Source organism: Syngnathus floridae, unplaced genomic scaffold (genome assembly GCF_059516105.1).
Source record: "Syngnathus floridae isolate MCC-2025c unplaced genomic scaffold, RoL_Sflo_1.0 HiC_scaffold_96, whole genome shotgun sequence".
Taxonomy (NCBI): Eukaryota; Metazoa; Chordata; class Actinopteri; order Syngnathiformes; family Syngnathidae; genus Syngnathus; species Syngnathus floridae.
The window spans coordinates 13,769-33,348 of record NW_028284124.1 but is presented as its reverse complement, the minus strand read 5'-3'; the positions used below and the strand labels follow the sequence as shown (position 1 = coordinate 33,348).

Here is a 19,580-nt window from a genome sequence, read left to right as displayed (position 1 = left end):
AATGAACTGGTAATTTATTGACGGCACGCTTGAAGGTTTGCGCTACGTTTGATGCGCGCCATCCAGCGAGGCACCCATTGCGCTTGCTTATTAGTTGAGCGGCGCGGCGAGTCGGTTGCCTGGTAGATGTCTTTTATTGGGAGCCAAAGCCACGATTCCGTTCAAACCGATGCAAAAGGAATGGATACGTTCTGGCCCGCGTGTTGTGCGTCTTTCACATCCCGCACTTCATGCTTGCAGCTAAAGCGACTGAGAGAAACAGAAAGCCAGTTTCTGCCACTCCTGTACAAAAACAAACGCCTGAGCAGGAAGAATGAAGAACTCTCGCTGGTGCTGTGCCGCCTTGAAAACAAAGTGCGCTTTGTCACCCAGGAGAACGAGGAGATGGCAAGCTTGGTAAGTCGACGCGGACAACGGCGGCGTGCCAACAGAGTCCACTGCATTTGTGTTCCACAGAGAAGGCCTAGTTCGCTCAATGACCTGGACCGCGGTTGCGGCCAGCAGGACGGTGAAATGGAGTTCCTTCAAGTTGTGGAGCAGCGGCACATCATCGACGACTTGTCCAAGGTCTTCAGGCAGGCGACTCGGTGCACGTACGGCAGCGCCGCGCTCGCTCGCTGTCGCCAGGAAACCTTTTCCGTCCAAAGCTTGGCCGGCGGCCGCCATCCAAAAAATTGGCCCCTTAAATTCCGACCTTTCAAGCAGGAGCATTGTGCGCACGCGTTTGAACACGCTTTAGACTTGTTTTGCCGTTTTCAGCAGCTCAAAGCTCCCGTTTTGTCAGCGCCTTTGCCACTCGCTGTGCGCTGAAAACGACGGACTTGCCCGGCTGCTCAGCCCGTCAACCATGAGCCGCGAGCGCGACGTCATTGTCCGTAGGCAGCTAGTGGCAAAATGCACCCTGTTAGAGTTGCGCTCGCTCCAACTTATTTTGCAAGAACCACACGGGAGACAAGTAAGTTCTTTTGGACACCTGCAGGTGGAGAGTCCATCCGTTGTACGAATGAAGTCTGACTCTCGGCTCCTGCACGTGCATTTTAATTAAGAGAAACAGGGTGGGTGTAAGAGTGGATTGAATAGAGGAAGCCCTTGACCTCTAGTCAAAACATAGCAAGGGGTGTTTTACGACTTTGTGTAGGAAGGGATAAGCGATAGGGATAAATAAGGGATAAATAATATTATTTATTACAGGTTGCAGTCAAAGTCAAAGCAACATAATGATACGATAAAGATAATCTGGAAAACCCTGACACACCCTGTAGTTGTCACTTTTGGAAAAGACGAGCGTCCCTCCAATCATCGCCGGTGACGTGTTTTTCAGGCTCTGGAGACAGGAGCTCATGTCAGAAATGTCATTGTGAGTCGCGTTTGTTTCTGCGCCGGAGCCATTCGTTCCCTTTGCATCCAAAGAATCTCAAAGGCGGATTATTTGTGTCGACAGGAGAAAGATTTGCTGCTACGATACCGACGTCGAGAATCTCTGAGGAGGAACAAAGCGTGAGGTCCTGCAAGGTGAGTCTGTTTGTTTGCGGCTGCTTGGTGTTGCGCAAGATGAAATGGCCTTTTTCTCGCTATCGTTCCTCTCGTCGATTCATCGTGAGGTGTCGCTTCAGTTTGTTCAGAGAGATGTTTGCTTCCGCGCCCGCAGGTCATCGAAACATTTTACGGCTACGACGAAGACGTGTTGGTGGACTCGGACGGATCGTCCTTGTCTTTTCACACCGACAGAACCCCCGACACGGAACCCGAAGAGGTAGCCCGCCATTTCTGCCAGCGTATTGGCACCAAACATTCCTCTTCAGCCTGGAATCGGACTCGTCTTTGCGTCGCGGGTGCTTTGTCGCCGGTCTGACTGATTCTGGTACTAGTGCTGTGTTGCATTGGTGTGTGCATGAAGAGGCGGAGCTTCGCTACCGCCAGCTGACGCAAGAATATCAAGCGCTGCAACGAGCCTACGCTCTGCTAGCCCAGACCAGCGAAGGGGACTACGACGCCGAGAAGGAGATCAAGGTGGCGCCCCTTTCCGCAACCCCCGGCCGGGTCGCAGCCTCCCCGTTCTCACCCAGCCTCGGGTGTTCTCTGGTCTGAAAGGAGGAGGAGGAGCCTCCCTCCTCCTCCTTTCAGACCAGAGAAAAGCTGATGGTAGAAATGGGTCACTATCAAAGCAGAGTAGCAGATCTGGAGTCAGCGCTGAAGTAACAAGGACAGGTAAGCTCATCAATGAGCACACCTTTTTCTCAGACAAAATAGCTACATTCTTCAGTCACTCATTCGTCTGGCATTACTGGACCAACCCCCCCCCCCCCCCCCCCCCCGAACGTGGCTGGGAAAATGCGGAGAAAAGCAAATGTCATTTTCCAGTCAACCAAAGAATTTGTGGATGAAAATGACACAACATTCCAAAGCTGTCCACGCGTTTGTCTCTTCTAGAATGTCAAGTGGGTGGAGGAGAAGCAGCTGCTGCGTCAGAGCAATCAGCAGTTGGCCGAAAAGGTGACGGAAAGAAAGGCGCTGGGCGGAGTCGCTTGGCGTCACACCCGTCGGGAAGCCCCGCAGATGAGGTCTGACTGTCTTTTCAGGTCAGGCGGATGGAGGCGGAAGAAGCGCGTCTGAAAGAGCACATCCAGGATATCCGAGACCAAAACGAACTGCTTGAGTTCCGCATCCTGGAGCTGGAGGTGGGAAGACTCGCACAAGCGTGTTGAGGCCAGAGATGTGACGGACGGACGGACGGACGGACGGACGGACGGACGGATGCATGCCTCTGCCTTTCAGGAGAGGGAGTGGCGCTCCCCCGTCTTGAAGTTTCTGCAAGTCCGTTTCCCAGACGGCCTCAGCCCTTTGCAGATCTACTGCGAGGCCGAGGGCGTGAGCGTACGTAAGGCGTCCCTCGCAACCCTAACCTTAACCCGAGGTCCCAGAACACCTTACATTGCTCCTTGCGCCTTTCCCCCGGACATCGTCATCAGTGATCTGATGAAGAAGCTGGACATCCTGGGCTATAACGCCGTAAGTGTATGTCGAACTCCTTATGTTCGCACTCCACGAGACTCGGCGGCTCAAATGTGACTTTTGGAAGGCTTTGCGCTGAAAGAAGCTTGTTGACGCTGTGCCTTTGGGCTCTTGCAGAATCTCACCAACGAGGAGCAGGTGGTCGTGATTCACGCCAGGACCCTTCTCACCCTAGCCGAGAAGGTAACGCGCACGTCCACGCACGCTCTCGCATTCTGCTTATGTGACAGCAGCCTTTCCTCAGTGGTTAGAATACATCAAAGTGACCAAGTCAGCACTTCAACAGAAGATGTTGGACATTGAAAGTGAGAAGGTAGACAGACACGCGACATCAGCCAAGGGGAACTCCGGCAATGTGCCCCAACAATTCTGACCTTGAGCTGTGCTAGGATATGTTCTGCAAGCAGAAGGGCTACCTGGATGAAGAGTTGGACTTCAGGAAGTGTTCCATGGACCAGGCTCATAAGGTAAGCCGCCCTCAAATCTCCCGCCGGACCACTGATGGACGAGGATTGCGGCCCAGAGGATCCTGGAGCTGGAGGCCATGTTGTACGAGGCGCTACCGCAGCGGGACTGCCCCGCCACGGACGGCGAAAAAGCCAGCCACGCTGGCGTGAATGACGTGCTGACGGCGGATCAGAGAGAAGAGCTTAGGAGCGCCGTGGACCAATGGAAGCGAGCCCTGATGTGCGAGTTGAGGGAGCGCGACGCTTGCATCCTCCAAGAGAGAATGGATCTGCTGCACAGCGCGCAACAGGTAAGGGCCCAAAGCCAGCCCGGCACTTACTTGCACGCTTACTGGCTTTTGAATGCCACTTTCCATTTGTCCGTCCTAGAGGAACAAAGAGCTGAAAGAATTCATCGAAGCTCAGAAGAGACAAATCAAACAATTGGAGGAGAAGTTTCTGTTTCTCTTTCTATTCTTCTCCTTGGCCTTCATTCTGTGGCCCTAACACCAGCTGGTGAGTGAGCTCCAGCGGCACCGCACTCGACACCTCCGATACACTGCCAGCCGGTCTCAGACGTTGGCAGACGCTCCGATGCCAACGTATACCCCCCGCCACGGTGACAGAGGCACCGCGTCACACCGGCGCTCATCCAATCAGAAGGCAGGAAAAGCAAATTCACATGCAGGGCACTTTTGAACCAGAAGAGAGCGCCACAAAAAACGGTTGTTGCCCCAAACGCGCACTAAAAAGGGTCAGAATAACAAGAGTCCCACTGGCCAGCCGGGGCCACCCGTCCAGCTGTTTCTTCAGGGGGGAAAAAAATTGGAGTCACCGGTGAGTACATTTTGCATTTAGCTCTGCTTTTCTGCTTCTGTCTTCAAGTGTGTGGCATCCTGCGATCAAAGATTCAGCCAACCCCAAAGCGGTTGACCTCAACGTCCCACCACCATGCCTACCAGAGCAGGTGACGTGATGCTTTGGACATCCTTCCGTCTCAGATGCCCAAAAGTACTCTTTGCCACATCTGCGGCAATACGGTGTCTTTTCAAAGGTGCAAATAAATCCAGCGTGGGCGGAACACGCACGTCTTCGGTTTTTCCCGCTTTGTTTGTGTGACAGCTGTTGTGAAAATTTTATACAAATAAAGTTGTATAGTACAGGTTTGGCCAAGCCGCAACTCCCGAACCGCATGCGGCTCTTTTATGTTCATATCAACATTTGTGTGTGTGTGTGTGTGTGTGTGGGGGGGGGGGGGGGGGGTTGTGCGTGTTGGCTTCACTTGAGTTCAATTTGGTATTTTGGTCAAAAGCGCATGTGGTGAAATTCCACAAAGTAGGATGGGCAAACACATTTCTTTAAACTATGAGTGTCAATTGGGCTCTTGAAATGGCAGGGAAAAGATGCACAGCAAAACGAAAATACGTAGATGAACACAGGACGTTTTAATCAGAGTGGGAAAGTTTCTATTTTTTGTTGAACGTGATGGCAAACCATTCTGCCTGATATGTCAGACCTCAGCGCATTTCAAAGATTCAAATCTTCAGCGCCATGCACTTAAGCTCACTCCATGCTAACATTGATCAGGCGTCGAACCCGCAACATCATGCTTAAGAGGTGGCCATGCTAACCAGTGCGCCATTATGTCAACGCATAATAACTGTAAGTCTACTGATCAAAACAGCGGTTACTACATGACGTCGCTACGTCGTGGTCACGTGACGCAGACAAGACGTCAATGGACGTGGGCAGAGTTAACTTGTTTAAAAGGGAGTGGGCAGAAGAAATATTTAATTTATTTAAATCTATTTTGAGTGCACACCATTATGCCAATGCATAACAACTGTAAATCTACTAAACAAAACAGCGGTTGCTATATCGTCTGCCACGTCGTGGTCACGTGACGCGGACGTGACGTCGACGCCTACTTTACATCCCACCGATCACAGGACCCCTCGGCTGCATAACCGTGCCCCCTTCCCAACCAATCGGATTTGCTATACGCGAAAACGACGCCAATGGAAAGAGCTTCCGCCCAAATTTAAATCCGTGGGCGTGGCTCGCAGCAGGAAGTAGGAAAATGGCGGCGATGTTGACAAAGACACAGCGGATGGTAACATACGACTAACAAGAGAAATATTTTTATTTTCTGCTTGCAACTGGACCGTCCAGAGCGTACACGGTAAGTACAACTCATCGTTTTTAAAAAGAAGTACTTTTGTTGCCCTGAAAAGCGAGTGAGCGTGGCGTTTGTGGGGGACGTCGAATTTCGACGATTCTTTCTGGTCAACGGTTGTAAATGATTGTGTTGATTAAAAAAGAAAACTATGTAACTCTACTTTTAACTGCCGTTTCAGATAGATTTGGAATTGCATCACATCCAATTTTGCCTGGGAACAAACAGATTAAATAAATCTTAGTTTTGAATAAGCCACTCCTTCTCAAACAAGTAAACTCTGCCCATTTTGCGCAGTAGATGTTCTGTTAATATCTAGTATTTATACAAAGTCATAATTTAAATTGCTTTCAACCTTCATTCATCGGTTCAACCAACATTACTCGCTCTTATTACCAACTTGTATTGATTTAACTAAGCGTTTAATACTTCCTATCAGGTCTCAAATCGAGATTTGGCAAAATACAATTTCAGCAAATCCAATTTTGCCAGGGAACAAAAATAGATTAAATAAACTAAATAAGTCCTCTTCCCATTAAATAAATCAGAAAAGTCTGTCTTGTAACCAGTCCTCTTCAAACAAGTAAAGTCTGCCCATTTTGTGCCGTAGATTTTGTGTCTATGCCTAGTATTTAAACAAAATCATAATTTAAACGACTTCTTTCCTTCATTCACTTTGGAAATTTGGAATTGCAGCAAATCGAATTTTGCCAGGGAACAAAAATAGATCAATTAAACTAAATACGTTTTCTTCCCATTAAATGAATTAAAAAAGTCTGTCTTGTAACCAGTCCTTTTCAAACAAGTAAAGTCTGCCCATTTTGTGCCGTCGATTTTGTGTTTATGCCTAGTATTTATACAAAATCATAATTTAAAGGACTTCATTCCTTCATTCACTTTGGAAATTTGGAATTGCAGCACATCAAATTTTGCCTGGGAAGAAAAGTAGATTAAATAAATTTAATAAGTCTTACTACTTCCCATTAAATAAATTAAATACGTCTTACTTGTTTCCACTCCTTTTCAAAACAGTAGTTTAAAACGAGGGCCCTTCACTCAATCTTTAACCTCAACCCCGCACGTTGTGTTGTATCTGTGAATCTTGGTTGTGGCCAAATGATAGTTTTCTTTCATTCGTTTAGGTTCCAAGAAAACTTGATGTAACTCTACTTTTAACTGCCGTTTCAGATAAGCGGGTATTACGTCGCAGTCATGTGCCGCGGATATGACGTAATTGCCCGAACCTCCGCCAAAATTCAAATCTGTTGGCGCGATGGCCGTGAGCCGCTGAGCAGCGACGATTATCAACAGAAATATCTTTATTTTCTGCTTGCAACTGGACCGTCTAGAGCGTACACGGTAAGTAACACTCATTGTGTTTAAGGAGATTTACGTTTGTAATAGCAGAAGTGTAGCCGCGTTGCGTTGTACGTGTGAAAATTGGTCGAGGCGAAATGTTAATGTTTAATTTCATTCCTTTAGGTTCCACGGTGTTTGTTGGCTGCAAGTTTTCCACTGCAAGAAGAGGCTCGTATCATTGACCAGGAGCGAGCTACAATGGTGAGTAGCCATAACATTTATGTTAAACACTTCCTATTTCATGTCTAACAGTACTTGATTTAACAAATAACCATAAATAAATACAGTGTGGGCACTGAAGTTAACATATGTGATTATACTGCCTAATCTGTCACAGAGTAGATTGTTGCAAAGTAATATAAGATCCAAAGTTGTAATTCAGAATAGTTTTCAAAAGAAGGCCATTAGAATTATATACAAGTACGATTACCCTTAACATAACAACAAGCTATTAATTAAATCACAAATTCTTCAATTCAAAGATTTGGTAGATTATCAGACAAATAATGTCTAACAGTAATTGATTTAACACATCACGATAAGTAGATTGAGTGTGGGCACTCTCAAGTTAACATATATGATTATACTGCCTAATCTGTTACAGAGTATGTTGTTGCCAAGTAATGTAGAATAGATCCAAAGTAGTAATCCAGAATAGTTTTGAAGAGGCCATTAGAATAATAAACAAATCTGATTACCTTGAACATAATAACAAGCTAAGTGTTTAATATGTCCTATGAAGTCAAAATTGGGCACCATCATGTGGTGAAATTTGGAATTGCATCACATCCAATTTTGCCTGGGAACAAACAGATTAAATAAATCTTAGTTTTGAATAAGCCACTCCTTCTCAAACAAGTAAACTCTGCCCATTTCGCGCAGTAGATGTTCTGTTGATATCTAGTATTTATACAAAGTCATAATTTAAATTGCTTTCAACCTTCATTCATCGGTTCAACCAACATTACTCGCTCTTATTACCAACTTGTATTGATTTAACTAAGCGTTTAATACTTCCTATCAGGTCTCAAGTCAAGATTTGGCAAAATACAATTTCAGCAAATCCAATTTTGCCAGGGAACAAAAATAGATTAAATAAACTAAATAAGTCTTCTTCCCATTAAATAAATCAGAAAAGTCTGTCTTGTAACCAGTCCTCTTCAAACAAGTAAAGTCTGCCCATTTTGTGCCGTAGATTTTGTGTCTATGCCTAGTATTTAAACAAAATCATAATTTAAACGACTTCTTTCCTTCATTCACTTTGGAAATTTGGAATTGCAGCAAATCGAATTTTGCCAGGGAACAAAAATAGATCAATTAAACTAAATAAGTCTTCTTCCCATTAAATAAATTAAAAAAGTCTGTCTTGTAACCAGTCCTTTTCAAACAAGTAAAGTCTGCCCATTTTGTGCCGTCAATTTTGTGTTAATGCCTAGTATTTATACAAAATCATAATTTAAAGGACTTCATTCCTTCATTCACTTTGGAAATTTGGAATTGCAGCACATCAAATTTTGCCTGGGAAGAAAAGTAGATTAAATAAATTTAATAAGTCTTACTACTTCCCATTAAATAAATTAAATACGTCTTACTTGTTTCCACTCCTTTTCAAAACAGTAGTTTAAAACGAGGGCCCTTCACTCAATCTTTAACCTCAACCCCGCACGTTGTGTTGTATCTGTGAATCTTGGTTGTGGCCAAATGATAGTTTTCTTTCATTCGTTTAGGTTCCAAGAAAACTTGATGTAACTCTACTTTTAACTGCCGTTTCAGATAAGCGGGTATTACGTCGCAGTCATGTGCCGCGGATATGACGTAATTGCCCGAACCTCCGCCAAAATTCAAATCTGTTGGCGCGATGGCCGTGAGCCGCTGAGCAGCGACGATTATCAACAGAAATATCTTTATTTTCTGCTTGCAACTGGACCGTCTAGAGCGTACACGGTAAGTAACACTCATTGTGTTTAAGGAGATTTACGTTTGTAATAGCAGAAGTGTAGCCGCGTTGCGTTGTACGTGTGAAAATTGGTCGAGGCGAAATGTTAATGTTTAATTTCATTCCTTTAGGTTCCACGGTGTTTGTTGGCTGCAAGTTTTCCACTGCAAGAAGAGGCTCGTATCATTGACCAGGAGCGAGCTACAATGGTGAGTAGCCATAACATTTATGTTAAACACTTCCTATTTCATGTCTAACAGTACTTGATTTAACAAATAACCATAAATAAATACAGTGTGGGCACTGAAGTTAACATATGTGATTATACTGCCTAATCTGTCACAGAGTAGATTGTTGCAAAGTAATATAAGATCCAAAGTTGTAATTCAGAATAGTTTTCAAAAGAAGGCCATTAGAATTATATACAAGTACGATTACCCTTAACATAACAACAAGCTATTAATTAAATCACAAATTCTTCAATTCAAAGATTTGGTAGATTATCAGACAAATAATGTCTAACAGTAATTGATTTAACACATCACGATAAGTAGATTGAGTGTGGGCACTCTCAAGTTAACATATATGATTATACTGCCTAAACTGTTACAGAGTATGTTGTTGCCAAGTAATGTAGAATAGATCCAAAGTAGTAATCCAGAATAGTTTTGAAGAGGCCATTAGAATAATAAACAAATCTGATTACCTTGAACATAATAACAAGCTAAGTGTTTAATATGTCCTATGAAGTCAAAATTGGGCACCATCATGTGGTGAAATTTGGAATTGCATCACATCCAATTTTGCCTGGGAACAAACAGATTAAATAAATCTTAGTTTTGAATAAGCCACTCCTTCTCAAACAAGTAAACTCTGCCCATTTCGCGCAGTAGATGTTCTGTTGATATCTAGTATTTATACAAAGTCATAATTTAAATTGCTTTCAACCTTCATTCATCGGTTCAACCAACATTACTCGCTCTTATTACCAACTTGTATTGATTTAACTAAGCGTTTAATACTTCCTATCAGGTCTCAAGTCAAGATTTGGCAAAATACAATTTCAGCAAATCCAATTTTGCCAGGGAACAAAAATAGATTAAATAAACTAAATAAGTCCTCTTCCCATTAAATAAATCAGAAAAGTCTGTCTTGTAACCAGTCCTCTTCAAACAAGTAAAGTCTGCCCATTTTGTGCCGTAGATTTTGTGTCTATGCCTAGTATTTAAACAAAATCATAATTTAAACGACTTCTTTCCTTCATTCACTTTGGAAATTTGGAATTGCAGCAAATCGAATTTTGCCAGGGAACAAAAATAGATCAATTAAACTAAATAAGTTTTCTTCCCATTAAATGAATTAAAAAAGTCTGTCTTGTAACCAGTCCTTTTCAAACAAGTAAAGTCTGCCCATTTTGTGCCGTCGATTTTGTGTTTATGCCTAGTATTTATACAAAATCATAATTTAAAGGACTTCATTCCTTCATTCACTTTGGAAATTTGGAATTGCAGCACATCAAATTTTGCCTGGGAAGAAAAGTAGATTAAATAAATTTAATAAGTCTTACTACTTCCCATTAAATAAATTAAATACGTCTTACTTGTTTCCACTCCTTTTCAAAACAGTAGTTTAAAACGAGGGCCCTTCACTCAATCTTTAACCTCAACCCCGCACGTTGTGTTGTATCTGTGAATCTTGGTTGTGGCCAAATGATAGTTTTCTTTCATTCGTTTAGGTTCCAAGAAAACTTGATGTAACTCTACTTTTAACTGCCGTTTCAGATAAGCGGGTATTACGTCGCAGTCATGTGCCGCGGATATGACGTAATTGCCCGAACCTCCGCCAAAATTCAAATCCGTTGGCGCGATGGCCGTGAGCCGCTGAGCAGCGACGATTATCAACAGAAATATCTTTATTTTCTGCTTGCAACTGGACCGTCTAGAGCGTACACGGTAAGTAACACTCATTGTGTTTAAGGAGATTTACGTTTGTAATAGCAGAAGTGTAGCCGCGTTGCGTTGTACGTGTGAAAATTGGTCGAGGCGAAATGTTAATGTTTAATTTCATTCCTTTAGGTTCCACGGTGTTTGTTGGCTGCAAGTTTTCCACTGCAAGAAGAGGCTCGTATCATTGACCAGGAGCGAGCTACAATGGTGAGTAGCCATAACATTTATGTTAAACACTTCCTATTTCATGTCTAACAGTACTTGATTTAACAAATAACCATAAATAAATACAGTGTGGGCACTGAAGTTAACATATGTGATTATACTGCCTAATCTGTCACAGAGTAGATTGTTGCAAAGTAATATAAGATCCAAAGTTGTAATTCAGAATAGTTTTCAAAAGAAGGCCATTAGAATTATATACAAGTACGATTACCCTTAACATAACAACAAGCTATTAATTAAATCACAAATTCTTCAATTCAAAGATTTGGTAGATTATCAGACAAATAATGTCTAACAGTAATTGATTTAACACATCACGATAAGTAGATTGAGTGTGGGCACTCTCAAGTTAACATATATGATTATACTGCCTAATCTGTTACAGAGTATGTTGTTGCCAAGTAATGTAGAATAGATCCAAAGTAGTAATCCAGAATAGTTTTGAAGAGGCCATTAGAATAATAAACAAATCTGATTACCTTGAACATAATAACAAGCTAAGTGTTTAATATGTCCTATGAAGTCAAAATTGGGCACCATCATGTGGTGAAATTTGGAATTGCATCACATCCAATTTTGCCTGGGAACAAACAGATTAAATAAATCTTAGTTTTGAATAAGCCACTCCTTCTCAAACAAGTAAACTCTGCCCATTTCGCGCAGTAGATGTTCTGTTGATATCTAGTATTTATACAAAGTCATAATTTAAATTGCTTTCAACCTTCATTCATCGGTTCAACCAACATTACTCGCTCTTATTACCAACTTGTATTGATTTAACTAAGCGTTTAATACTTCCTATCAGGTCTCAAGTCAAGATTTGGCAAAATACAATTTCAGCAAATCCAATTTTGCCAGGGAACAAAAATAGATTAAATAAACTAAATAAGTCTTCTTCCCATTAAATAAATCAGAAAAGTCTGTCTTGTAACCAGTCCTCTTCAAACAAGTAAAGTCTGCCCATTTTGTGCCGTAGATTTTGTGTCTATGCCTAGTATTTAAACAAAATCATAATTTAAACGACTTCTTTCCTTCATTCACTTTGGAAATTTGGAATTGCAGCAAATCGAATTTTGCCAGGGAACAAAAATAGATCAATTAAACTAAATAAGTCTTCTTCCCATTAAATAAATTAAAAAAGTCTGTCTTGTAACCAGTCCTTTTCAAACAAGTAAAGTCTGCCCATTTTGTGCCGTCAATTTTGTGTTAATGCCTAGTATTTATACAAAATCATAATTTAAAGGACTTCATTCCTTCATTCACTTTGGAAATTTGGAATTGCAGCACATCAAATTTTGCCTGGGAAGAAAAGTAGATTAAATAAATTTAATAAGTCTTACTAGTTCCCATTAAATAAATTAAATACGTCTTACTTGTTCCCACTCCTTTTCAAAAAAGTAGTTTAAAACGAGGTCCCTTCACTCAACCTTTAACCCTATTTATTCACCTTCTAGGCTAAGTGTTAAAGGCTAAGTGTTAGAGGCTAAAAGCCAGAGGCTAGGCGCCAGAGGCGAGTTTTTGTGGGCTGAAGTTTTAGTGGGGTTAGTGTGAATACAATCCAAAAGAATACAACAGAATACAATACAATAGAATATAATACATAGATTAAATTCAATAGCTCTTACTACTTCCCATTAAATAAATTAAATACGTCTTACTTGTTCCCAATCCTTTTCAAAAAAGTAGTTTAAAACGAGGGCCCTTCACTCAACCTTTAACCTCAACCCCGCACGTCACATTGTGTTGTATCTGTGAATGTCTGTTGTGGCCAAATGATAGTTTTCTTTCATTCGTTTAGGTTCCACGGTGTTTGTTGGCTATGTTTTCCACTGTCAGAAGGATGAAAATACAAAGTACAACGCTTGGACGTGGGCGAAGACGTCACCGGTGAGTCCTTCCTTCCTATTTATTTACCTTCTAGGTGCTAAAGGCTAAGTGTTAGAGGCTAAGTGTTAGAGGCTAAGTGTTAAAGGCAACACAATACGAACAACACAACACAATACGAACAACTCAACACAATATGAACAACACAATATGAAACACACAACACAATACGAACAACACAACACAATACGAACAACACAACACAATACGAACAACACAACACATTACGAACAACACAACACAATACGAAAAACACAACGATACTGCACTGAACAACACGATACCGCACTGAACAACACGATACCGCACTAAACAACACGATACCGCACTGAACAACACCATGCCGCACTGAACACCATGCCACACTGAACAACACCATGCCGCACTGAACAACATTATGCCGCACTGAACAACACCATGCCGCACTGAACAACACCATCCCGCACTGAACAACACCATGCCGCACTGAACAACACCATTCCGCACTGAACAACACCATGCCGCACTGAACAACATTATGCCGCACTGAACAACACCATGCCGCACTGAACAACACCATGCCGCACTGAACAACATTATGCCGCACTGAACAACACCATGCCGCACTGAACAACACCATCCCGCACTGAACAACACCATGCCGCATTGAACAACACCATGCCGCACTGAACAACACCATCCTGCACTGAACAACACCATGCCGCATTGAACAACACCATGCCGCACTGAACAACACCATCCTGCACTGAACAACACCATGCCGCACTGAACAACACCATGCCGCACTGAACAACACCATGCCGCACTGAACAACATTATGCCGCACTGAACAACACCATGCCGCACTGAACAACACCATGCCGCACTGAACAACACCATGCCGCATTGAACAACACCATGCCGCATTGAACAACACCATGCCGCACTGAACAACACCATCCTGCACTGAACAACACCATGCCGCATTGAACAACACCATGCCGCACTGAACAACACCATCCTGCACTGAACAACACCATCCCGCACTGAACAACACCATCCCGCATTGAACAACACCATCCTGCACTGAACAACACCATGCCGCACTGAACAACACCATGCCGCACTGAACAACACCATTCCGCACTGAACAACACCATGCCGCACTGAACAACACCATCCTGCACTGAACAACACCATCCCGCACTGAACAACACCATGCCGCATTGAACAACACCATGCCGCACTGAACAACACCATCCTGCACTGAACAACACCATGCCGCACTGAACAACATCATGCCGCACTGAACAACACCATGCCGCACTGAACAACACCATGCCGCACTGAACAACATTATGCCGCACTGAACAACATTATGTCGCACTGAACAACACCATGCCGCACTGAACAACACCATGCTGCACTGAACAACATTATGCCGCACTGAACAACACCATGCCGCACTGAACAACACCATCCCGCACTGAACAACACCATGCCGCATTGAACAACACCATGCCGCACTGAACAACACCATGCTGCACTGAACAACATTATGCTGCACTGAACAACACGATCCTGCATTGAACAACACCATGCCGCACTAAACAACACCATCCTGCACTGAACAACACCATGCCGCACTGAACAACACCATGCCGCACTGAACAACACCATGCCACAATGAACAACACCATCCAGCACTGAACAACACCATGCCGCATTGAACAACACCATGCCGCACTGAACAACACCATCCTGCACTGAACAACACCACCCCGCACTGAACAACACGATCCCGCATTGAACAACACCATGCCGCATTGAACAACACCATGCCGCATTGAACAACACCATGCCGCACTGAACAACACCATGCCGCAATGAACAACACCATCCCGCACTGAACAACACCATGCCGCACGGAACAACACCATGCCGCACTGAACAACACCATCCCGCACTGAACAACACCATCCCGCACTGAACAACACCATGCCGCATTGAACAACACCATGCCGCACTGAACAACCCCATCCTGCACTGAACAACACCTACCCGCACTGAACAACACCATGCCGCACTGAACAACATTATGCCGCACTGAACAACACCATGCCGCACTGAACAACACCATGCCGCACTGAACAACACCATGCCGCACTGAACAACACCATGCCGCAATGAACAACACCATCCCGCACTGAACAACACCATGCCGCATTGAACAACACCATGCCGCACTGAACAACACCATCCTGCACTGAACAACACCACCCCGCACTGTACAACACCATCCCGCATTGAACAACACCATCCCGCACTGAACACCATGCCGCACTGAACAACACCATGCCGCACTGAACAACACCATGCCGCACTGAACAACACCATGCCACAATGAACAACACCATCCAGCACTGAACAACACCATGCCGCATTGAACAACACCATGCCGCACTGAACAACACCATCCTGCACTGAACAACACCACCCCGCACTGAACAACACGATCCCGCATTGAACAACACCATGCCGCATTGAACAACACCATGCCGCACTGAACAACACCATGCCGCACTGAACAACACCATGCTGCACTGAACAACACTATGCTGCACTGAACAACACCATGCCGCACTGAACAACACCATCCTGCACTGAACAACACCTACCCGCACTGAACAACACCATGCCGCACTGAACAACATTATGCCGCACTGAACAACACCATGCCGCACTGAACAACACCATGCCGCACTGAACAACACCATGCCGCACTGAACAACACCATGCCGCAATGAACAACACCATCCCGCACTGAACAACACCATGCCGCATTGAACAACACCATGCCGCACTGAACAACACCATCCTGCACTGAACAACACCACCCCGCACTGTACAACACGATCCCGCATTGAACAACACCATCCCGCACTGAACAACACCATGCCGCACTGAACAACACCATTCCGCACTGAACAACACCATGCCGCACTGAACAACACCATGCCGCACTGAACAACACCATGCCGCACTGAACAACACCATGCCGCACTGAACAACATTGTGCCGCACTGAACAACACCATGCCGCACTGAACAACACCATCCCGCACTGAACAACACCATGCCGCATTGAACAACACCATGCCGCACTGAGCAACACCATCCTGCACTGAACAACACCATCCCGCACTGAACAACACCATGCCGCACTGAACAACATTATGGCGCACTGAACAACATTATGCCGCACTGAACAACACCATGCCGCACTGAACAACACCATGCCGCACTGAACAACACCATGCCGCACTGAACAACATTATGCCGCACTGAACAACATTATGCCGCACTGAACAACACCATGCCGCACTGAACAACACCATGCCGCACTGAACAACACCATGCCGCACTGAACAACACGACGTCGCACTGAACAACACGACGCCGCACAGAACAACACGACGCCGCACAGAATAACACAACACCGCACAGAACAACACAATACCGCACAAACAGTTTTAGATAATATTACGTCGCAGTCATGTGACGCGGACATGACGTCAATAGGCGGAACTCACGGCAAAATTATACTCCGTGGGCGTGGCTTGCAACAGGAAGTAGGAAAGCGGCAATTCTGGCAAACAAGACACAGCGGTTAGTAACACGATGACTAACAAGGCAAATATTTTTGTTTTCAGCTTGCAACTTGACCGTCTAGAGCGTACAAGGTAATTACAACTGTTTATTTTGAGCCCTGAAAAGCGAGGGAATTTGGCGTTTGGGAGGAACGTCGAACTCGGCGTCTGCTTCCAGCCACAGACGCCAAATTTCGACGATTATTTCGACTGGTCAACGGTTGTAAATTATTGCGTTGACTAAAAACTTTATTTAACTCTACTCTTAACTTTGCCGTTTCAGATATGCGGGTATTACACCGCGGAAATGACGTCAATAGGCTGAACTCTCGCCAAAATTCAAATCTGTGGGCGCAATGGCCTTGAGCGAGACACCGGATACAAACACGACGATTATCAACAGAAATATCTTTATTTTCTGCTTGCAAGTGGACCGTCTAGAGCGTACACGGTAAGTACAACTCATTGTGTTTAAAAAGATTTACGTTTGTGTAGTTTGCGTTGCGTTGTATCTGTGAATGTTGGTTGAGGCTAAATGTTAATGTTTAATTTCATTCCTTTAGGTTCCACGGTGTTTGTTGGCTGTATGTTTTCCACTGCAAGAAGAGGCTCGTATCATTGACCAGCAGGAGCTACAATGGTGAGTACCCCTTTCGTCTTCCATTTATGTTAAACACTTCCTATTTCATGTCTAACAGTACTCGATTTAACAAATAACCATAAATAAATACAGTGTGGGCAGTCAAGTTAACATATGTGATTATCCTGCCTAATATGTTTATCACAAATATGTCACTAATCACTAATATGTTTATTTGTTTATCACAACACCTTTGGACCTTCAGCAATCGATTATTTCCCTTCATCTACAGAGAGACGGAACGATGGTGTCTTAAACATCTCATTCATTTCACCAAATAACTTCACGCAGGTGGATAACGGCCGTCTCGGTCACGCTATGTTGCGTGATGCAGTTTTGAAGAACCAAATGCATTTATTCAATGAATAAGTCAAGCTAGTTCTATGTTTATGATGTTGTAAGTTACGGTACCGATTGAAGTTGAGTTCGAAGCCAGTGGAAAACAGCGCTGCGTTTGTGCTCTCCAGGTACAAATGTTGTGATCTCTGACTGACGACCGGGCGAGACTCGAGTAAGAGATGTCCAAACGAGCTCCGGCAGGGCGGGCCAAGGCGGAGCGAACGGACGCCCTTCAGGCCGCCAATGACGAGCTGAGAACCAAACTGATGGACGTCCAGTTAGAACTTCAGCAGGAGAAGAACAAGGTGAAAACCTCAACAGACAGACACTGCCTGCCTCCCTGCCTGCCTCCCTGCCTGCCTCCCTCCCTCCCTCCCAGATTTCCCGATGTAGATTAGACATGCGTGTGCCATGACTGTGTCAGCCTACATCAACAAATGCACCGAGGACGTCAGCACCACTAAGAATATCATCACCCGGGGCAACCAACGACCCTGGATGACTGAGGAGGTACGTCAAACGCTACGAGCGCGGAACTCTGCCTTCAAGTCTGGCGACAAGGAGACACTGAGGACAGCGAGAGCCAACTTGAACCGTGCCATCAGGATAGCGAAGCGAGACCACAGTCGAAAATTTCAGGATCGTTTCCACGACGTCAAAAACATCAGGAGTATGTGGCAAGGCATACGGGCGATTACAGACTACAACTCACCCTCCCCCCCCCCCCACCCCCCCCACCCCCCCCCCGGTGGGTGTAGTTGATGCTGACTTTCTAAATGGTCTAAATAACTTCTTTGGGAGGTTCGAGGCACTAAACGGCACTCCAGCAGTTAAAACTGTCCCCCATCAGAAAGAGGAGGTACTCTGCCTTGACTCCGCCGATGTGTTGAAGACCCTGAGGAGAGTCAACCCCTGTAAGGCCCCTGGCCCCGACAACATTCCTGGGCGTGTGTTCAGGGAATGTGCAAGTCATCTGGCTGGGGTCATCACAGACATTTTTAACACCTCGCTGGGCCAAGCCACAGTGCCGGCGTGCTTTAAGACTGCCTCCATCATTCCGGTGCCGAAGAAACCTCAAATCACCTCATTTAATGATTACCGGCCTGTTGCACTGACTCCGGTTATGATGAAGTGCTTCGAAAGGCTGCTTAAAGGTCACATCGTTTCCAGACTCCCCCTATTATTTGACCCGTTCCAGTTTGCCGACCGGCAAAACCGCTCCACTCAGGACGCCATCTCCTCCGTTCTTCACCTGAGCCTGGCTCACCTGGAGGAGAAGAACACCCATGTGCGGATGCTGTTCCTGGACTTCAGCTCAGCGTTTAACACCATCATCCCACAGCATCTGGTAGGAAAATTGGAACACCTGGGCTTCAACACCCCCCTTCGCAACTGGCTGCTAGACTTCCTCACCAACAGACCTCAGTCAGTCCGGGTCGGACAGAACACCTCTGATGTCATCACCCTCAGCACAGGCTCCCCTCAGGGCTGCGTCCTGAGCCCCCTGCTGTTCACCCTGATGACACACGACTGCGTCCTCAGGTTCACCACCAATCACATCGTGAAGTCAGCAGACGACACAACGGTGGTGGGGCTCATCAGAGACAACAACGACCTGGACTACAGAGAGGAGGTGGAGCAGCTGGTGGGCTGGTGCAGAGAAAACAGCCTGATCCTGAATGAGGAGAAGATGAAGGAGATCGTCGTCGACTTCAGGAAAAAACAGCCTCACCACGCTCCACTGATCATCAACAGCTCAGCTGTGGAGGTGGTCAGCACCACCAAATTCCTGGGGGTCCACATCACAGAAGACCTCACCTGGACTATGAACACTACGGCACTGGTCAAGAGGGCACAGAAGCGCTTGTACTTCCTGCGGAGGATGAGGAGAGCCCACCTGCCCCCACCCATCATGAGGACGTTCTACAGGAGCACCATAGAGAGCATTCTGACAAGCTGTCTCTCTGTATGGTGTGGAGGCTGCACCGC

General features: G+C 45.1%; 1 protein-coding gene and 2 long non-coding RNA genes across 3 annotated transcripts; all 3 read left to right on the top strand.

Moving 5' to 3' along the window:
• The first annotated feature begins 826 nt into the window (after positions 1-826).
• LOC148377731 (uncharacterized) lies at positions 827-2,020 on the top strand. Its single transcript, XR_015856479.1, has 4 exons — positions 827-1,357; positions 1,442-1,512; positions 1,649-1,753; positions 1,898-2,020. It is a non-coding gene; the product is annotated as an uncharacterized LOC148377731 (long non-coding RNA).
• A 68-nt stretch (positions 2,021-2,088) lies between these two features.
• Positions 2,089-2,712, top strand: LOC148377730 (uncharacterized). The gene is made up of 3 exons (XR_015856472.1): positions 2,089-2,208; positions 2,431-2,493; positions 2,580-2,712. It is a non-coding gene; the product is annotated as an uncharacterized LOC148377730 (long non-coding RNA).
• A 4,413-nt stretch (positions 2,713-7,125) lies between these two features.
• Positions 7,126-18,888, top strand: LOC148377729 (uncharacterized). Its single transcript, XM_088368154.1, has 11 exons — positions 7,126-7,194; positions 8,767-8,937; positions 9,061-9,138; positions 10,711-10,881; positions 11,005-11,082; positions 12,899-12,987; positions 16,676-16,705; positions 16,896-17,063; positions 17,176-17,252; positions 17,458-17,543; positions 17,720-18,888. The coding sequence occupies exons 1-8, from the start codon at positions 7,192-7,194 to the stop codon at positions 16,921-16,923; spliced, it is 648 nt and encodes a 215-aa protein (XP_088224280.1). The 5' UTR covers positions 7,126-7,191; the 3' UTR covers positions 16,924-17,063; positions 17,176-17,252; positions 17,458-17,543; positions 17,720-18,888.
• Positions 18,889-19,580: the final 692 nt, after the last annotated feature.

Coding starts and splice junctions, on each gene's coding strand:
- LOC148377729 (XM_088368154.1), top strand. Junction 10,882..11,004: donor GACCGTCTAGAGCGTACACG/GTAAGTAACACT, acceptor TCATTCCTTTAG/GTTCCACGGTGTTTGTTGGC. Junction 16,706..16,895: donor GACCGTCTAGAGCGTACAAG/GTAATTACAACT, acceptor TTGCCGTTTCAG/ATATGCGGGTATTACACCGC.